At 45.6% G+C, this 20,606-nt stretch overlaps 1 protein-coding gene across 4 annotated transcripts in view; it reads left to right on the plus strand.

Moving 5' to 3' along the window:
• The window catches only part of TRIO (trio Rho guanine nucleotide exchange factor), a gene marked incomplete at its 5' end in the record, with an annotated part of 300,776 nt that overhangs the window by 212,570 nt on the left and 67,600 nt on the right, over nt 1–20,606 (plus strand). For all 4 annotated transcript variants that reach the window (XM_081131178.1, XM_081131180.1, XM_081131179.1 and 1 more), the window contains 3 exons: nt 3,065–3,207; nt 3,794–3,893; nt 15,618–15,861. In XM_081131178.1, coding sequence (XP_080987304.1) covers nt 3,065–3,207; nt 3,794–3,893; nt 15,618–15,861 — 487 coding nt within the window. The remainder of the gene's footprint in view (nt 1–3,064; nt 3,208–3,793; nt 3,894–15,617; nt 15,862–20,606) is intronic.

Raw genomic sequence — 20,606 nt, forward strand, 5'->3', positions numbered from 1 at the left:
TGGTTTCCAAAGGAAAATGGGCACCTGATGGAGGTGTGATGGCCTTTGACAATTCCAAGGCTGAAATGCCAAGAGTCTCCATGGGGTCCTGGGCTCCTTGCTTTTCTAGTTTGAGGGCAGAGGAAAAAGGGGGATAATGACCAGGTGCAGGGTTTTTGATAATGTTCTGATTTCAAAGTGTTCCAGACTACGAAGGGTGCTTTGAGGTACAGTCTTTGGGGGAGGAAAATATCTCTGAATGTTTTATTCAAACTCTGTTTTGATTATACTACCCTCTCCTAGGAATGGAGAGGGCTCTAAGAGTGTCTTAATGTACTTCCCTCCTCCTGTGTTTGAGAAAATACAGATGGAACTATCTTTTTGAGCTGTCTGGAAAGACCATACTCAACTTAAGGATATTCTGGGGGAAATGTAGACAAAGATTTGTAGAATATTGGGAGATGAGCCAAAAGCTTAATGGGACTCTGGTGTGTGAACTTGCATGTCAGCAATTTTGTCTCTTACATTCCTTTGAATCTCTCTATGGTATTTCCAGCAACCACAAGTTATTCAGCAGTGTGTCACTGTTGTAGAGCCACTGACTGTTATACCATTGTGTTTTAAGGTGTTTACTCACATAGAAATGATGAGTTCTTTTGCAATGAATATGTGATTACCAACGCAGTGTATTCTTGTTAGTACTGGCATAAAGCCCTGTAAAATATAAATTGCACTTTTGGCCAAATATTAGATAACTGAACTTTTCTAAGGCATAAAATTTTAAAGTACTCTCAAGATCATAAAACTTCCAACTTATATTAAATGTTTATCCAGATTAGCTGCAGTGACAGATGCCAAAGGGTGTATCTAAGAAATAGTGCCAGATATTTTAGCCAGTATGGGTTACTTTCATTTGGGATGTAATAAATACTCATGATGCAACTGAAGAGTACGGTTTCCTGTGGGCTTTACCAGATGAAAGTTTTCTAGGGAATTTTGAGTAATGTTTTTCTGACTCCCAAGGAGAGACTAAATGAAAGGATGTCTTCATTAATTTCAGAGATTGCTTTGTGGTGATGGTATGGGTGGTGATTACAGTGGAAATGGAGGTGGTAGAGGTGGAGATTTTGGTAGTGGTGGTGGTGGAGATGGTGGTGGAGATGGTAGTGATGGCGGTGGAGGTGGTAGCAGTAGTGGCTGTGGTAGAGATGGTGGTAGAGCAGATTGTGATGGTTAGAAAATGGTGTGGTTTTGGTGGTGGTGGCAGTGGAATGGTGGTGGTGATGGAGGTGGTCATGGTCATGGCAATGATGGCGATGGCCTAGTAGTAAAACAAAACTGTGGCCTTTTTTTTTTTTTACTTGTATAATCTGCAAGGGAGAATTTTATTTCTAAATCCTTCCTTAAACAGATTGAGGCTACTAGGAGAATTACACTCCATAAATGTAATGATCAACTTGCTTTTTATCACAAGACTGCTATGGTTTTCTGAACTGTAGTAACAGTTTTCCTTAGTTGTCCCCAGACTCTGCCAGATGTTCTTCCTCAGCTACTTCTCGCTGTTTAACCTCCCAAACATTTGTATCAGGCATTTAAATTCCAGGAGATCTGTGTATTCAGAGTTTTCTACCCTGAGACGCTTATTTCATGCACAAACTCCCCTGTTCCCTAATCACGCTGCCTCCTACCCCAGGAGAAGTCAGTGTGACGACTTCTGGCATCAGGTTCCGGAATGGGAGCAAGAGACTCCTTTACCCTTTACTTACCCTTTACTGTCCCCCAATAACTTTAAAGCCACATTCTCCAGTTAAAGCATTTTATTTAGAGAGTTCTCAATTTTAATTTCCTTTCCCACCATGGGCTTTGGCTTTCTAGTTTCAAAAACAAGGCCCACCAGGAGGAAATGGTGGGTTCCCCTCCCTTTGTGATCTCATCTACAATCCCACTGATGATTGTTTTAATCATTTACAGGGAATTATGTTTATATCATAGGAGGTTGATGTTTTCTGTAAGGAAATTAAAAACTGTTACTAAGGCTCAGGACATTTAAAAAGAAAAAACAAACTACCTCCTTTGAGGCACAGTGAGAGAGAAAAATCTGGACAAAGCAATACCATGTGTGTTAATTCAACAAATGCTTGATGCCCGGCCGGCGTGGCTCAGTATTTAAGCATCAACCTATGATCCAGGAGATCGCAGTTCAGTTCCGGTCAGGGCACATGCCCGGGTTGTGGGCTCGATCCCCAGTAGGGGGGTGCAGAAGGCAGCTGATCAATGACTCTCTCATCATTGATGTTTCTATCTCTCTCTCTCTGAAATCAGTAGACATATGTATTTTTTAAAATGCCTGTTGAGAGTCTCCCACGTCCCATGTCCAGAGAACCTTTCTCCACAGTTGTAATGGAGCTGAGGCAAATCCACCATGTGGAATTGGCAGTAGGATACACTCGTTTATTCTAGTGGTTGATTCCGATTTTCAGCCACAGGTAGATAAATGCAGAGCTCGGGGAGCAGGCTCTGCCATGGGCTCTGGGAGCTGCAGTTGCTTAACCTGCTGGAGGTGTGACCCAGGACATTTCTGTGTCCACACCACAGTCCCTCATTTTCACACGAGGATAAGGGAACCCCATTCCACACGGTGCTTTCGGGAGCGAGGAGAGGCTGCAGGTGTGGAAACGTGGCGGCTGCGGCTGTTGTCTGTGTGGGTTCCATTGACGCTCCGCCAGCCCCTGACCACTCCTCTTGGCTTAAGTAGCCTCAGAGAAGCTTTGGTTTGGGGTGGCTGTGTTTTCTTATTTTCCTAGGACTGCTTTAAAGTTCTCGGGGCCAGGGAATGATTGATGATGAGAATACCCATTGATTCAGAATAATGTAAATGCTATCAAATTAAAAGGTTTTGATGAAAAAAATACTCAAAACTAGGGTCATTTATTTGGTGGCACATTAAACATAGGTTGCAGTTGCTTTCCTGCTGGAAAATTTGTTTTTAAATGGGAAGCCAGGAATGTGGGAGACCTGTGTGTTGTTAGGGCAGGATCCGGAAAGGGCCCCTCTGTACACTGATGGATTCTCACACCTCGTTCAGGCTTCCAGCATAGAAAACAAGCAGGACTGGATAAAGCACATCCGGGAGGTGATCCAGGAGAGGACTATCCACCTGAAAGGCGCCCTGAAGGAGCCCATTCACATCCCCAAGACAGCCCCGGCCACGAGGCAGAAGGGCAGGAGGTGAGTGTGTAGGGGATGTTTTGGTAAGTTTGTTTGTTTAATAGGGAAGGAACAAGGCATGTTAACACAACATTTTTCAAAAATTGTTTTTCTCAAACATTTTGAGGAATATTGTTTTTTTTAAACACAGTTTATATATCACGTTCTTAGCAATGAAATTGCTTTGTCAAGACAAGACCCTGTTTCACCTTAAATTAAGTGAAGGGCTGTGTTCGAATCTCTGGTCATTTTCCCTTTCTCACCCCAGGGTGAGTCCAGCATGTGTGTAAATCGTGCATGTGGCCGTGGACACATTACAGTATCTACACATTTGTTCCTTGTTTCTCAACTGGAAATATTGTATCATCTGTATTTTATTATTATGTGAATTAAGTGGAATGACCTATGTTAGATACTTAGCCCAGTGCCTGGCAGGAAGCCTGTGCCTAGTAAAGGGTGACCAGTCTTTGTTAATATGGCAGCAGTAGTAGCAATTGCACCTCTTTAAACAAATCTATTCCTTCTCCAATGACCAATGGACAGTCTTCACCAGTCTTGGAAAACAAATCCAGCAGAGTCAGCAATTCAGAGTTTCTTGTATCTCCAGGGACGGAGAAGATCTGGACAGCCAAGGCGATGGCAGCAGCCAGCCTGATACAATTTCAATCGCCTCCCGGACGTCTCAGAACACCCTGGACAGTGATAAGGTGAGCTGCAGCCAACCTTTCACTGGGGGCTCGAATGTGGCTAGTCTTTGGTCTCATAGGAAGTAACCTCTTTCTGTCTCTAAGTGACAGCTGTCATCAACATTTTCAGACAGCTGCTATGTGCTAAGAGCAGTGCCAGAACCCGGTACCAGGGGCAAAGACTTTGGGCTGTCAGGATAGGAAGACGTTTACCCTGAGAATTCAACTTAATCACTTGCCCTGCCCAGTGCTATTACCTGGTTTTCTATCAGGGTGTCTCAGGCAGTGTATTAAAGCTTTTTAAAATGTATATTAATTAGAAAAACCGATTATTTTAAAATAATGTTACACAGAGCCCTAGTGCATAGAAATGGAGCTGTTCTGGTTGAAGCAGAACACCAGCCTTCTCCACCTTGGCCTGAGGCCCCTTCCAGAACACAGGAAGTGCGCCCTGGACTGGGCCTGCACCTGTGCTGACTGCTAGCAAGACAGGTCTGATTTGTGTCAGAGTCCACAGAGGCAGCATGCAGGATCCCATGATTCTGTCTTGATGGAATCAAAAAGCCTCCAGAGTAAATTAGCAGGAGGAGCTGGGAATCCTGGGCTCACACGATGCACAGATGTCCTCTGTGAACGCCGGTGGGGGACATTCATCTCAAGCAAGGCTTCTGTTCCAACTAAGATGAGCGCCTGTTCTGTTGTTTTTCTAGAATGCAAGACCAGATTCTAAAACCAAAAGTTATTTGACAGTGAATAGGGGCTCAGAAGTCCTGGGTTTCTCACTGCGTAGTTCGAGCTGTGCTTTCTTGTGTGAGACCTTAATCCTGGTCATGAGAGGCAGGAGCTCTCTGCAAACTATGTCCAGAGCCCGCTCACCCATAGGGAGGACATGCCTTGACCTCACCTTCATTGGAAGTGATTGATCACAGAGAGGAGAGTCCCATATCGGGGTTATTTCACATGGCAGTTCTTACAGTCCCAGACTTTGGTCTTTTCTCACTAAGTTTTTCAGAAGAATTCATGGTATTTAAATGTAATTTCCAAAACACAAATAAGTGCGTTTTAAAATACAGCTCTTCTACAGTGATTTTATTTTCAGAGTCCTTCCAGTTTGAGTAATTAGTTTCTTATTTGAGTTCACTTAATAATAAGTCCCAGGGCTTCAAATGCTTAGAATACAAGGACTGAAAAATAAAAGGAGTGCCTCATTTTATTCGGTTCAGAGCTCAGAGTATTAGCATCGGCAGATATTCCTGCCAGCGGTCATAATGAGGAGTAAGACAGATTACATGTTCAGGCTTTTAGTGCCTAATAGCTTCCCTCCCTGCGGCCTCACCCCAGAGCCGCTGAGTTAAGAAAATAGAGTTTGAACTTGGAAACATTTCATTAGAGTAATTCTGAATGTTTTCTTTTTTAAAAAAAAAGTAATTGAGGTGATTGAGTAATTTAAATACTCAGTTTACCTAAGAATTATTGTAGTAATTTTTAATAATCATGGGAACTAATAGAAGCTCAGGTTGAGGGGAAAGGCTGTCTTCATTCAGACCGTTTCACGGACTTGCCTTGGTGGAGATTCACCCCTCCAGCTGCAGGCCCATCAAGCCCCAGATTCGCGTTCTTACCAGGCATATTCTCATAGATCTGGTCTGGGTTTACCTAGAAATGAGTTTAGAATTTATTTCTTTTTAAAGTTATTTGGATGACACTGCCAAAGAGATAAATAAATGTAAAAAATTCTGCCTTTTGGAAGGTGTGTTAATACTTTTCTGGAGATTAGTCCAAGAAGAAAGGCTGACTTTGTCTCTCCATGCTGTTTATATATAAATGGGTGGTGGTGGAAGGCTGGAAAAGACTCCCAGATGAAGTAAGGGGCTCCTGAGGTGCTTTCTCGTACGTAGAGAATTCGGGTGCTAGCATCCCCATGCAGCCCTGGTCCCCTGAGGCATGGGTGACTGGAGGCCACAGGAAGTTTGCACAGAAATAAGACTGTCCTGGAGTTAGGAATTGCGTAGCTAGTTCTGCTTCGGATCTGCTGTGGGTTAATAGACTTATGTGAACCTGGAACCGAGCCTGCACAACTCCTATAGAGACATCAGGCATTATCCTAAGGGCCGTTGCCATTAACAGTAAATTCTGTGTGTATCCAATGAACAAGGGGGGAAAAAAATCACTAAGAAGAAAAGTGTAGGTTTGCAGAAATTAATCATTCTGCCTGGACTAGAATTTTAAAGAACTGCCTATTAAATATTTTATCTGTGGAGGTAATTCACCAGTTTCTGTTTATCTCATCCAGTGCACTATCTTGAACTTCATTCTGTAGCTCAGTAATCCCTACAGGGCTGCTTCTGTGAAGGCAGCACTGGCCTCACCTGAGCTTCGCAGAGGCGCCTGCTGACGCTTTTGAGTGAAGCTGTGACCTCAGCCTGTCACTCAGCGGCACCTAGCTTAACGTCCTCGTGATTCTCACCAGTCCTGAAGTAATGACACTCCAAAACTCAGGTTTTTTTAAGTGGGCATGGCATGTATGTCCTTTACTACCCCTCACTGAGACCATAGGTCCTTAATCAGCTCAAAGGTGTGGAGAAGGCATGCAGTGTCTTCCTGAGATACAGAATTGCAGCGGCCCTCCTCAGCTCTCGGGACCTGCACTTGGCTGAGAACAAACAGCCTGTGCGGCCTAATGAAGATAAGCGAGGCTTTGGAGTTGGGACAGGACACACCCACGAGGCCCTCTACAGAGAAGAGCTTGTTCACTGCCCCACACGCCCACATTCGTGTCATCTGCTGGGGAGATTTCTCGTCACCGCCCCCCTTTTTTACTTCCCTGGTAGAGCATTTCGGGGTCAGTAGATGATTCAGGAGAATACATTTTGAACATTAGGAAACTGCATTCTTTCCTGAGTCAGTTTTTTAAAATGCACAGTTTCTCTGAACGAGGCTTAACCAGAAAATCCCCTCCTCTCCCTCCATGGCAGTAACTTTTCATATGTCTCAAGGTCCTTTCTGCTGTACGTTTTTCAAGTTTGAACAGCCTCCGATGACCTGGGTAGATAGATCCGACGAGGGAAATTACTTAACTGAATTTTGCCTCTTGGACTTAATTTATCATGTCTGTTGTGAGTTAGTTATCATGGAATTTGGTTCCATTTCAGAAACTGGGTGGGGGGATGTTTTTGACTCAGCCCCTTGGAGATTCCTAAGGAAGGGTTATCTGCCCAGGGCTGTGTAATCCTCCGATGAGGCGCAGAAGATTTGGGGAGGCGTCTGTTAAGAGGGGGGCCCAGAGACACCCTTTTTCCAGGGAGCACTGTCAGAATCGCTGAGTAGACTGCTCACAGATACAAACCACATGCCCCCGTGAGCACATTCCCTTCTAAGAACACCAGCTTTAGAAGATGCCATCTCTTTGTCCCACAAGTGAGTTTAGCACTGATTCTTGCCCATGTTCATAGCACTTATGCTAATAAAAAGCTTATGAAAATATAATTTGGGCTCCAAAGAAATCAAATGCTTGCCAGACCCTTATCTCATTCTTCTTGAGCTTGTCCCCAGAGGTAGGGAGGAGAGTGTGGAGCCAGTCTTCTGGCCGAGAGGAAGTGACAGGGGCTAGATGAGCCTCGCAGGGCCACCCAGCGCTAGAGGGCTAACGCCAGAAACGGAATGTGGATGTAATTACCCGTCGGTATCTAAAGCTGGATATGAAGCTAAGCATTTTTCAGTATAATAAAGAAGCATTTTTAAACTTTTTCCTTTCTCTGCCTTATTAGCCTGTGATTTATTTCTTATAATGAAAATTTATATTATGAGGAAAATAGAATACATGGAATCAAACATAGACTACTATAGAACAGAGCATCTTGAGGTACAGATGAAAAACATCACCAAGGCAAGGTGAAGTGTCTGGAAAAGCCGTGGAAAAGCTGGCATGAGTCAACGGGCTAGGCGTGAGCTCTCTGCTGGGTCTAAGGCAATGCAGTTCTCATTTTTAGGGAATGAGAAATTCAGTGGAGACTGACACTTGGCATGTACTGTCCTGAGCCTATTACAATATAAATATATGAGTCCACATAATTAAAAGTATAAATGGTTTGAGTTACTCTTTTTTTAAAAAAATATATCTTTATTGATTTCAGAGAGAGGAAAGGAGAGGAATAGAGAGAGAGAAACATCAGTGATGAGAGAGTCATTGATCGGCTGCCTCCTGCACGCTCCCGGCAGGGGATCGGGCCCGCAACCCGGGCATGAGCGCTGACCGGGAATTGAACCCTGATCGCCTGGATCCTAGGTCAACGCTCAACCACTGAGCCACGCCCGGCCGGGCATTGAGTTACTCTTAATAAAGCTATGGCACTCTGCTGGGGACTTGAGATTTCATGTAATGTAAAAAATCAATCAACTTTCTCTGTGAAGTGACCTATACCACAGGAACTGGTTGGATTTACAGAAATTGCAATGTTGAGATAGTGTATAAAGCAGTTAATGCCAATCCGTTTTAAAATTTGGCTGATTCACATTTTTGACAAAAGAAACTTGCCACCGGCCTCCTTAGGGAACACCACCCCCTGTCACTCAGCCTCCATCACTGCGTACATGGCGCAGACAGGAGCGAAGGTGAGCCCTGGCTCCTTGCTTAGCCCTCTCTCCTCTTGCCAAAGGTGCAGGAAGCAACAGGGCACCTTTGCTCAGAGGAGGTGCTCAACCTGCTGCCGGCCTTGCCAGCGCTCCCCAGGTATCCCAGGACCTCATGTAGGGTTGCCCCATGTAAGCATGAAATTGAGTCATTTAATTCAGAACCTTTCTACAGGATGACACGTAGTTTTAATCTTAGACATAATACTCTGGACGTCGTTAACCTTCTCTGCTCGGAGTGTAACGGGGTACGAGCAAGCAGGCCCTTGATAACGTCGTTTCCGTCAACAACATTCTTCAGTTATAATGGTCATGAGATATCATCCTAACTCTTGTCACAATTAGCCTGTGGTAAAATTGTTTTCATTACACCTCGTTTCACTTAAAGTCACAAGACCTGTCAGCGAGTTAGGTGAGGACTCGCTGTAGCTCCATAGAGTGTTTAACATCAAGCAGCAGATGCTCAGGATCCACAAAGCACTCGCCAACCAGACCTCAGGCTCTGCTTCTAAGCAGCCGATGGCTTTGGGCAAATTACTTCACCTCTCTGTGCCTCAGCTTCCTCATCTATAACTGGGGACAATGTTACCTCATAGAGCTGTGCGCATTTAAAATGTGTAATGTGTTTAGAATCACACCTGGCATGTACTGAGCACTGAATAAATATTAGCTGTTGCTGTGTCTTCATTTTAAAACTGCTTTCCCCTCCCCCCCTCTCAGGTTATGGGCGGCCAGTACTAGCTGTCACAGATTACTGTCCATAATGGCCTCTGTCCTCTTACTTGGGCACTCCTGCTGGCAGTGGACTTAGGGGCCAGAAGCTGTCCTAAGGATAAATTGCTGCCTTAGTGTCTGGGCTTAATCATTTTGGTGCCTCAACAGCAAGATGCTGGCCACGTATTGAATGGGCAGTCACTAAAGAAGAGATTAGACAGTTAATCAAATGTTTGATTCAAACACTTTCCCAGCTACTCCCCTTTGATCCTACCGAATCAGCTGCATCATGGCCACATGCACATGAAATGACTTCATTCTGTTGACAAGGTAGCTACATTCATTCATAAATACTTGGGGCTCGCCCCATGCGCCAGCCAGGACAGGTGCTTCAGCACCGGAATGAGCAAAGGAGTCAGAGCCCTCCGCCCCTGGCAGCCGGGTGATGGGCTGCACCTGGTGTTTGTTTTCTCCTTTGGCTAATCCTTGTTTTCTGTTTCTCTTAAGTGACTGGCTTTTTGTAATTTTTAACCAGCTTTTAAATGCTCTCATAAAACCGCAAAATGAACATAGTCTTTGATAAACGTAGTTAATCAGAAAAACAACCCCCCATGCTAAAGGAAAATGCCTCAGATCTAAGCAAAGGAAGGTGTTTTTTAATATAAAGGTTGGGTAGACATGTAGCAAATGTGTTTACAAGAATATTGGTGCACTGAAAAGCGCTTTTTAATGTAAATTTTACACCACTGATTGGAGTTGCTGTTGAGGATGGTGACACAGTTTCGACTCAGACTTGAGGCGGGTGGCTCAGTCCAGCTGCTCGTCCTCGTGAGGGCCCGGTCAGCTGGTCAGCTGGCTCTCAAATCTTAATTCTTCAGATCGGTGTCCCTGCGTTACAGACAGAAAGAGACAATTCACGTTAACTTTTCTGGGTAGAAGTTTCATGCTCACTCAGGAAATGTAGTAAATGAATTTCTTTGGGTTAAATTGTCCTAAGTAGTTTTTGATTTTTCAGGGTCTGGTGACATAAAGGGGGTCGGGGGTGGTTTCATCTGCCGCCTCTTTCCCGACCCTCATCCCCCTTTCTGCAGAAGAGCCTGCGGTACCTGTGGACACGTGCTGGCGTTTCTTACTCTCAAGTGTTCCGAGTGAGGGACATGGAGCCACATTGGCTTCTGTGAATCCTTGAAGCCCGGTGCATAATGGCTGGGCTCTCTGATTTGCTTAACTTTTCATGTTTAATGTTTGCCTTGTTAGTTGTCTTTTAAATGTAACTTCCTTGCATCTCATTTTCCATTCCACCTCCTGTGTATCACACAGTGAGGGAAGCCTTCCAAGAATTGTTTTCATGTCAGAAAACCAATCTGGGATTGCCTTGGTAAAGAGCAGAAGGTTGATGGTCCTGAATGCTCTATTCACTTTATTTTCTGGATAAAATGTTGGGTAAGTTGCTTTTGAAAATGATTTTCTCACAGATTTTTAATTTTTTTTTTTGGTGGTAAAAAACATATATATCACCTTTTTCAGTTCTCACAGATTTCTTTATGTACCTCCAATGTGTGAGAGATGATCAGAATCGTCCTGTTGGAAACACAGTGACACATTTGGTGAACACTTCTGTGACCTTGGTCTTGGGTGAGCACCGGGGCCTGCTGTGGCTGCTTTAAGCCCGAGCCTCCATGGAGTTGCCCAGCCAGAGCTCGGGCAGGCGAGACCGTGGGGGTAACTCATTTCCTTGGCGTGGTGTTCTCGCTCCCCACTGTTGCCTTTCCCTTGTAATCATTGCTGTCTCCCCAGTCCCCTTAACCAAGTGATCAGCCTTCGGTCTTCTCTGTGAAACCCACAGAATCGCAAGGCCCTTTGTGAGGTCTCTGAATGACTGGACTGTCGGGCTGCCGGATGTGACTGTTCACAGGAGTTGATACACTTTGTTCTTTAGGGGAAAATGGCTTTTATTAGACCACATTCCTCCTCTTCTTTTGAATTGCTCTCAGAAAATTATCCAGACGCCCACCTGCAATCGATCTTGGGCTCTTGAAGTAGAATCACTTGCGGAGCTGGCTGCGTCATCGCCAGGCCCGTCGTAAAGAGCCCTCTCCAGGACTTGCCCCAAAGCTCCTGGGAGCTTGGCCGTTACAGCCAGGTGTCTGCCAGTGTCTCCAAGAAGGATTTGCCCTCATCACGTCAAGCCGCCTCCTTGTAGTGTGCCAGGGAGGGGTGCTCCAAGGCACGATGGGGTGAGAAACCCCGTCCCAGGGTCTGTTCTAGTTACTGCTCACGTGCCTGCCACCAGGGAGGAGTATTTCATTCTTTTGGGTTTGTTCATTTTCAGTCAGTTCTGGGGAGAATTCAGGCAAAAGGATCCTAGTTTGATTCTGCGAGTAGTCTGTGCATCTGAGTCATGGGCGTTCCCCTTGGCAGCCCATTTAAAGGGACATGGGTGGGTGGTAGAGAGGAGGCGTTGGTGCTGTCTGTGGTCCATGGTCTGATTAAGGCCATTTTACTATCATGTTTTTTAGTCACCACATTTTTTTTTTAAGGTGAAAAGCAGAAAGTTTTTCCCCCCAAAATTTGTCTTCTGGTGTAAATGTCACAGGCGTTAATGTGAGTCATGGAAATTGAGATTTTCTAAATGCATGTATGTGGCCTGGAGCCCATGGTAGAAGTCTATAAAATATACAGAAGTAAAGAAGATACTCTGAAAACGTTGACAAGGCATGGTTGGAAAGGAAAAGTGAATTTTAAACTAGATAAATGGAATTGTAATTCAACATAGTAATGAAGTTGGGTCACTGAGGGTAGAAATGCTATTGAAAGCAGTGAGACCTCAGCCAAACTTAATGATGTAGAGTGTATTATCTGACCGTTTTCCTAACGGGAATTCAATTCCTCTTAAATGTAGTAATGATTTTCATTGCTTCCTCAAAAGAGTTATTTTAAGTCTTTTATACACAAAAGGTGGTGTTTTTTTCAAATTTGCAAACCTGGTTTTAAAGAGAGGTTTTATAATAAGTTTAAAATGTTCAAATGTGAACATTGAGACAGAGATCCACAGATGTCTTTTCTCTGAAATAGAAAACATGCATTTAACCTTCCCTTAAGATGCATGCAGGAGACTCTTGTGGGAAAAGTCAATTGATTCTTAGGGGTAAAGCCAAGAAGATATATATTTTTTTAAATGATAATTTTAGCACTGTTTAAAAACAATCTTCTGGTACTCAATTTTGTTCATAAGTTCTCTAAAGCCTTTGAAGAGGAATTTTAACTCTGCAATTCTTCGTCAGAACGGGCTTGACTTTCATTTCTCATGCTCTGTCAAGTACACAGATGTTTCCAATAGTTTTTGATTACTCTGTAAGGGGCTAAAAAAACCAGTGCCAGAAATAAGGTTTAGCTTAATTCTCCTTGGGCAGCCCCCTTCTCCCTTCCCACCCTTCCCCCACCCACAGAATGCACCATGTGGCTTTGAGCAGTCCGAAAAATTAATAAGACTTGAGAGTGAAACCGGCCGAGGACTGGTGATGCGTCTGCAAGTGGTATTTCCCAGGGCTCGGGGTGGACAAGTGTCAGGGCTTGTGCTGAGGAACTCCGGGCAGGCAGGACAGGGCTCATAGGAGGTGCAGGTCCTGCGGGGCCTCGGCAAGCTGGACCCCACGCTGGACTTGCTCACTGCTCACGCTTTCCCTGGAACAGGGAACATTCCTACTTTTCGTTACAGGGATTAACCATTTCCATCACATGGGGTTTTACAAGGAAAACGCTTCCCCAAACTGGGCCCCTCTCTGCCTTTCACCCTCCTACATTAGCTTCCTTGGTTGTTCACAGATATGTGCAAGGTTTTCATGGTTTTCTCACAGACCAATTTGTAAAATGCAGAAGGGGACTAAACACTTGTGAAAAATCCCCTTTGTGGCCTAGCAAAGACGATTCGTTTTGTCGATATCTGTGCTTTATTATGGAAGAGTTTGTTTTGTTTCGGTTTCTGTGGTTGTCCAATGGACATGTGTTTCTTATTCTAAATTATAAACTTTCTCTGAGACACAGACTGTTAGACCAGGAGGGTAATGAGTTGCATGGGGCAGGACAGGGGGCTGGCAGGCGCAGTCTTAGGCGTGGTTAGGCGGCCCAGGCACCCTGCAGGCCGTGAGCCTGAGCAGGAGGCTCAAGTCCCAGTTCTCTGCGAGGGTACTGGTGCTGGGTGGCCTCCTGGAGCAAGGATGTCCCCCATTAGGTGGCCCCACCATTCCTTTTCTCCTACTCGCTTCAGCCCAGCCATCTACTCTTCTGTCCTTTGCCTTCTCTGTGCTGATGTCCATCAGGAAGACTGGGTATGTCTCAGTTAAACACAGGCAGACATAGCTCTTGAAGTCACAGAGGAAAAAAACCCATGTTTCGTTTTGGTTTGTCAAATGCAGAGCTTTTTTTTTTTAGAGCAAATCTGTTTTGCCTTCTTCACTTCAACAAATGTTTGCTTGCTGGATACAGAGCATTGTGAGAGACGGGCTTTAGGAGACGCCACCCAACAACTTCCTTGCACAAGTCCTGTGCCTGCCATTGTTGGTTGGCACTGGGGGCTCAGTGGTGGCTATGACAGGCCCAGTCTCTGCCCCCATGGACAAATCTGCCTTCTGGTACTAGGGCAGACACGACATGTTACCCAAGACATGGCTCATTTCAGAATTGAGACATAATTTTCTCATTAAAAAAATTCTAAGGATGGTAGATACAGGAGTGGTGTCTCAGAGAGATTGATGGGGAGCTCGAAGCAGAATGGGTGGCGTGGATGCAGTGAACGCAAGGCACGCGGGACCCTCCTCAGAGGGAGGACACGGTCACTGGGCTGGGAAGGGCATGAGCAGAGGCCGCTGGCATGCTGTCAGGGTGGGCCGGGCCCCGGTGCGGGAACCTGAATCCTGGGCCAAGGAATGTGTGTATGAGGTTCCTGAACAAGAGGACGGCGTGTTTGAATGGAGGGTTCTGCATTTTAAAGCGGAACTGGCAGTGGTGCTGAGGTGGCCTGGTAGGTGAGCCTGGAGCCCATCGGGGCCACTCAGGAGGCCACTGCAGAAATCCATGAGTGATTGGTGTGGTGCAGAGAAAGGAGGCAGCCAGAAAGACATCCTAGAGTCTGGATGAGGGAAAGAGCGTGAGATTTCTTAGCTTGAGTGACTGATGGTGAGACCATTTCCCAAAGGGGAACACTGGAGAGAAACAGATTGGGGCCAAGGTAGGGGGATAACATCCTAGACTTAGTGTTTTGGAGGGAGGGGGAAACAGCAGGTGGGGGTAGCTGCTTGGGAGTAATCAGCATAGAGAGATGGTTCAGGAACCCATGCAGGGGAATAGTGAACAGACAGGCATGGACCTCCTGGGGCTGCCTGGATTGAAGGACCAGAGGTGACAGTCCAAAGATGGGAGCTGGTCATGGTAAGAGAGACAATACTCAACGTATATATGAGCTGTCCCCAGGGAGCATACAGTCTAAGAGGGAGAGGGTCATGGAAAGGCCATGCACCTGCTTCCCGTGTGAGATCACAGTGGCATGTGTCTTTATGGCATTTGTGTTGTGCTTCAGAGGGCCTTAGAATGGAGTTTTGGTATAAAAATGAGAGTGAGCTCAGGTGAGAGAAGGGAAAGGAATTTCAGACCAGAAAGTAACGTGGTGTTTGGGAAGTAAGCCAGTGTCCATGGAGCACGTGGAAGCATGAAGTGGGAAGAGAACCTGGGAAAGGTTTGGGGACAGATGGCAGAGGGTCGTGAATGTCACTAAGGAGTATCCTGAAGAGTTTTGAAGAGAGAAAGGTCTGCCCTGCCCTGCCCTGCCCTGCCCTGCCCTGCCCTGCCCTGCCCTGCCCTGCCCTGCCCTGCCCTGCCCTGCCCTGCCCTGCCCTGCGTGTGGGATCTTGAGCCCTGTCGCCTTTTGTCTCCCTGCCATGTGTAGGAGAGCCTGCAGGCAGACAGCAGTGCCGAGCATTCAGACACCAAATTGGGAACAAGCTCTTCCCATTTTATCACCACATTTCACAATAATCCCCCAATGGCCTTCAACCACAATGTTTATTAGTTTTCCCAAAGTTAAAAAATGAGTATATAGCACTTACTGAGGCTAATACTGTCTCAGGCACAAGAAGATTTGGATGCTCATGAAAAATCATATCAGATTCTTACAGTGAAACCCTCTGAAAACCATAATCACACATTAGAAGGTAACAAAGTAAATAACTGTTGTGTGATTCCAAGGGAGAATTAAGGGGCAGGGAAACTGGAGAGCTGTCCCTCAGGTGCTTCTTCTGTCATTGACCCAACCGTGGAGCAGAAAGTCGAGTCCCTGGCCCACTTCACAGCCGCACTGGGAAAGCCCAGTGTCCCGGGCTCACTGACGTGTTCCCTCTCCCTCCCCAGCTCTCTGGAGGCTGTGAGCTGACGGTTGTGATCCACGACTTCACGGCCTGCAACAGCACCGAGCTGACCATCCGCCGCGGCCAGACCGTGGAGGTGTTGGAGCGGCCCCATGACAAGCCCGACTGGTGTCTGGTGCGGACCACCGACCGGTCCCCTGCGGCAGAAGGCCTGGTCCCCTGCGGCTCTCTGTGCATCGCCCACTCAAGGAGCAGCATGGAAATGGAGGGCATCTTCAACCACAAAGGTAGGAATCCGCGGGCTGGACGGCAGGTGCCCGTGGGAATGACTGGTCCTTCTGTCCCCGCTTCTCTGCTACCATGTCATAGGTATGACTTCTTGTCTCGTGCTTCAGGCCCTCTGGGCCACTTTAATCCATTAGAGCTGAAGTGGAAATGAGGATTTCTCCTGTTGCTTAGAAATAATGAAAGATCACCTCATTTCCCACGATGGTGTAATAAGATACCAGTTTGGAGAAGGAGAAGGGGTTATTCTTTCTGGGCCATTTCACTTATACACGGAGAACACAGGGAAGGCACTGTTCTTGTCCAGGCAATGTTGAAAACAGCATCTCCTTATCAGGTTTTCATGCTGTGGGTTCTTTATTTTGTTCGTGTGAATCCCAGAAAGTCAAGCACGCAGGCCCTGAGTGTAACCGTGCCATTTTTATAGCTTTGCAAAGTGTCTCAGGACATCCCCAACTCCCCAGGCTCCCTGCATGGAGAGGGTGTGGAGCTAGACCCCACGAGAGGCTCGAGAGTGAGGCAGGGCTCAGTGCTAGGGCTCTGCAGCTACGACTGTGAGGAGAGACAGGGCTTGGAAAGGAGCACTTTTAAACCGAAGTAACAGGGCATTTGAATAAAACAGCATTTCACACTCTTCGGTGACTCCTTTATTTTTTCAATTGTAGTTGGCATTCACTATTATTTTAGTTTAGTATTAGCTTCAGGTGCACCTGCGGTGACTCCTTTAGGTAAAGGTAACTAACAGGACTACTTTTCCATGTGGGTCCAGTCCAGGTGGATTAAAACTGAGCTTCCAGGGAGGGCGTGAGTCTGTTTCTCCTGAATGTCCAGCAAGTGTGGCCGTTGAGGTGTTCTGGATTGAGATGATCCACAAGCGTAACATGCACGCTGGGTTTCAAAACCTAGTCTGAGAAAAGAATGTGTAATTATTTGATATCCATTACTTGTTGAAATGATAATATATCTTCATAGAGTAGGTTAAATACAATGTGTTATTAAAATTAATTTTACCTGTTTCTTTTTACTTTTAAACTATGGCTACTAGAAAATTTTAAACTCTGTATGAACTTGCACTGTATTTCTGTTGGACCATGCTGGCTTAATCTTTCATCTTAGTGAAAAGCTAACTTGAGACTTCAAGCCCTTTTTAAGAAACATCGGTCTCTAGCTGCTAAAATAGAGCAGAATGCGTAGAATTTATGTACTTTGAACCATATTATGTCACAGTCTTCATTTTCTTGCAGTATTGGCAAATGGCCGATTTCTCTAAATTTGGGGGTGATGCCATTTGTTTTCCTTTCCTAAGAGTTAAGAACACTATAGTCTGCCATGTTCAAATCCTATTGTGTTAATTTTGGAACACTCCAGTTGCTCCCTCCATTTGCCATCTGTGCCCTCTTTCCACTCATCACAGTTGGCCTGGAGTCCATCCTCAGGCCACGGAGGGTCAGTCATGGCCTGGAGCTAAATAGAGCCTCGTAGGAAACAGGTACTGATGAGCTCGCCTCCTTAGTGATGGGCCCAATTGTGTTCCAGATCCCTCGGGGCCTACGTAGGACCTCATCGTCACCTCAGTAAGAAACTAGAAGAATTCAGCTGTTACTTCTTCAGGGATCCAAAGAAAAAGACAAAATTTTCAGAGTTTGGCCAAAAGCCGAGGTATCTGCTTTCATTTCTGGCGAAGCAGTCTGTGAGTTTAGGACATGAGGTCAAGTACAGATCTGTGCAGAGCTGCCCACCAGCCCACTGCCAGAGTGTTTCTAGTGTTGCGTAATACATTCAAATCCTTGACTTTGGATTGAAAATAAAGTCCAGCTTTTTTTTCCTAAAGCTAATCAGTTCTACAGAGGAGCCCTGGTGAACTTAGCATGCTACCAAGAACACTTGTTCTGGAAGATTTCTTTTTATATGTGCCTTTCCCGTGGCGTGTTCTTTACTTCCTGGGGTTCGCAGTTGCAGGCCAGCAAAGAGGAAAGAACTGTGTATTTATCACACTTGAGTTTGTCCTGAAAACTACTCATGGAGGTTGGGTTTTTTGCTTGTTTTAAGTTCAGGTGACATTTGTTCCGTGAGCCCTTTTTCTCTGATATTCTGTGATATTCTAGAAGTTACTCTGCCCCTCACAAACCCACTGACACTCTATCTTTCCAGGAAGGTGTTTCTTCATCGAGTACAACCATTGTGGGCTAGCATTGAGTTAGTAGGTAGGGACTCAGACCTTATCCATTCTTTCCTTCTTTCCACCATTATTTTTCCTATAATGTAAGGAAATGGAAGACTATCTGTTCCCCTGCAGTGTCAGGATGTAGGAAGTAGGTCTGTGGGGAGAGAAATCCTCCTTGGGGCTCTTTGACACCTCTGCCAGAGCCTCCTGTCCCTGGGTGCCTGTCTAGGAGAGGCTTCATCAAATCAAGGGGCAAGGATCTAGGAGTAAAGTCCAGAAGACGCAGACGCTCGGAGCAAGAGGCCACTGCCATGGGGGACGCAGGAGACCTTGATCTGCCCCTGCTCAGCCCACAGCCCTTCTTCCTGCTCTCATGTAAAAAGGAGCGCACGCCGTTACAACGTCATAGATTTGCGTGTGACTCGTGTCCGCTTGCTCAGCGTCTCATTTTGAGCCCCTTTCGCTTTGAGAGCTGTGCTGCGTGTGAGAACGCCGCACTGAGGAGTTAAACATGGCCCTTCTCTCAGAACTGATGTCCATCACCCCATGCGTCTCCTGTGTCAGACGAACAAGCTGTCTTGCCTTTCACATACCTCAAAACTTACGTACAGCCCTGGCCGGTGTGGCTCCGTTGATTGGGCGTTGTCCTGTGCATCGAAGCATTGCTGGTTCGATTCCTGGTCAGAGCAGCTGTCCGAGTTGCAGACTCAATCCCCGGTAGGGGGTGTGCAGGGGGCAGCTGATCAATATTATACACTCATATCGATATTTCTCTCTTCTCCTGTCTTCTCTCTCTAAAAATCAATGAACTGTTCTTTGAAATAAAATAAACTCACATACATTAGGAAACTGTCATTATATATTTGTCTTTAGTCACTTGCTGTTAATCTCTAAAGATAGTTTCTTAAATGTGTTTGATTCATACCACTCTGACCTTCCAGGCAGGAGGAAGCAGCACATTTACTTATCTCTAGTTCCAGAATTTTCTCAGCCTTATCACCTCAGTATTTTCTTAAGACATCCCAGGCCAAACAACTTAAATTTTTATAAATTGCAAATGTAAAAACATGCCTATTAAGGTCAAATGTTTATTTCTTTGATTGTGAATAAGATATTTTAAGAATTGCACTGTGACTATGAGTATAAATTCAGATCAGCCAGGAAGCCCTCAGTACTCGAGGGGCGCCCCACCCAGGTTTCCTGGTGGTTTTGCAGCTCAGCTAGAATTTTGAGACAATGAGAATATGTGGAATTTATGAGCACAAGTTTTCTTTTTTTCATGCTGTATATCCCTGGGTGATGTGGGGAGAGGGTAAAAATATAATTTATTTTAAATGAACAAGAAATGTAATGGTACAGTTTGTTTTTCAAGAAGTTATTTTTGTGTCTGAAACTCGACTCCGGTGAGCATTATTCCATTGAAAAATGCCCTCCATTTTGTGGAAAGGCCAGTCTCGGAAGATTGCCGTAGGCACAGTCTTCTAGATGGGCAGGCGGGTACTTTACTGTCGTCTTGCTCCGGCCACCCCTCTCCCTTGTCTACAGCACCTTAGTCACAAACTGAACAGGGACCAAGCATATTAAAATGCAGCAAGGATTCAGGAAATCCTTGTGCTCATCCAGTATTGTTTGTGTTTGTGGTTTATACCACTTACCGTTACATCAGAACCTCTGGGTTCGGGGCCCAGACATGAGAGTGTAACTTGTGCCCCAGCAAGTCTGACCCACATCCGGATTGAGAGCCCTGACCCCACCGCCCCTTGTGTGTGAGGCATTGACTGACTCCTGGAATAGGTACCACATAATTATTTTTAATCGCTTACTAAATCCCAGGGATTTTTTTTTTCTAGTGTCTCAACTTGTCCAACTTGTCACTTTCCTCTATTTAATTAGCCTCGGTCACAGAAAGTAAACAGGAATATCAGGAATGTTTGTATTTCAGACAAGGCCAATTTAAAACATCGCCTTTTTTATGCTGCTCTTCACTGAGTAATTCAGCTTTTCTCTTTCTTCACAGCCAGAGCTACCATGTGGGATAGTGTTGGGGGGTTAGCCCCAGGGTTCAGGTGCTGGCCCAACAAGCTTACCTAGAGCAGCGCAGGGGCCACTGGATGGGCGGCCGTGCCCAGAGTTGGTGGTGATAGGAATGAAAGATAGTAAAAGTAGGATCGTCTATGTCAATAACCTAGGCAAAGTAGCATCTATACTTTCTGCAGGGCACGTGCATAGAGGCAGTCTTTTGACTGCATTCGCTATTTTTAAGGGTCAGACAAGGACCCATCCTTAGTCTTCAGGTGTTCCTTCTACTATGCTCACACCAGGCCCATTACATCAGAAAAACCACCATGTGACTGTCGTGACACAGCCTATCACCAATTCCTCCATTACCCGGACTGGCACAGTTTGGGTTGAATTTGGAAAGTCACTTTCCACCCCCACTGACTTGTTTTTTGCAACTTTAAGAGAAGACCTTTCAGTAGTAAGAGTAACATTTGTGGTTGAAGCTTTCAGAAGAGAATGGTGTGTTCAACTCGCAGGCCTGTTCTTCATGTGAGAAGCTGAGTTCTGATTCCATCTCTGGTG

This window comes from Miniopterus schreibersii, assembly GCF_964146895.1.
Source record: "Miniopterus schreibersii genome assembly, chromosome: 3".
In the NCBI taxonomy this organism is placed as follows: domain Eukaryota; kingdom Metazoa; phylum Chordata; class Mammalia; order Chiroptera; family Miniopteridae; genus Miniopterus; species Miniopterus schreibersii.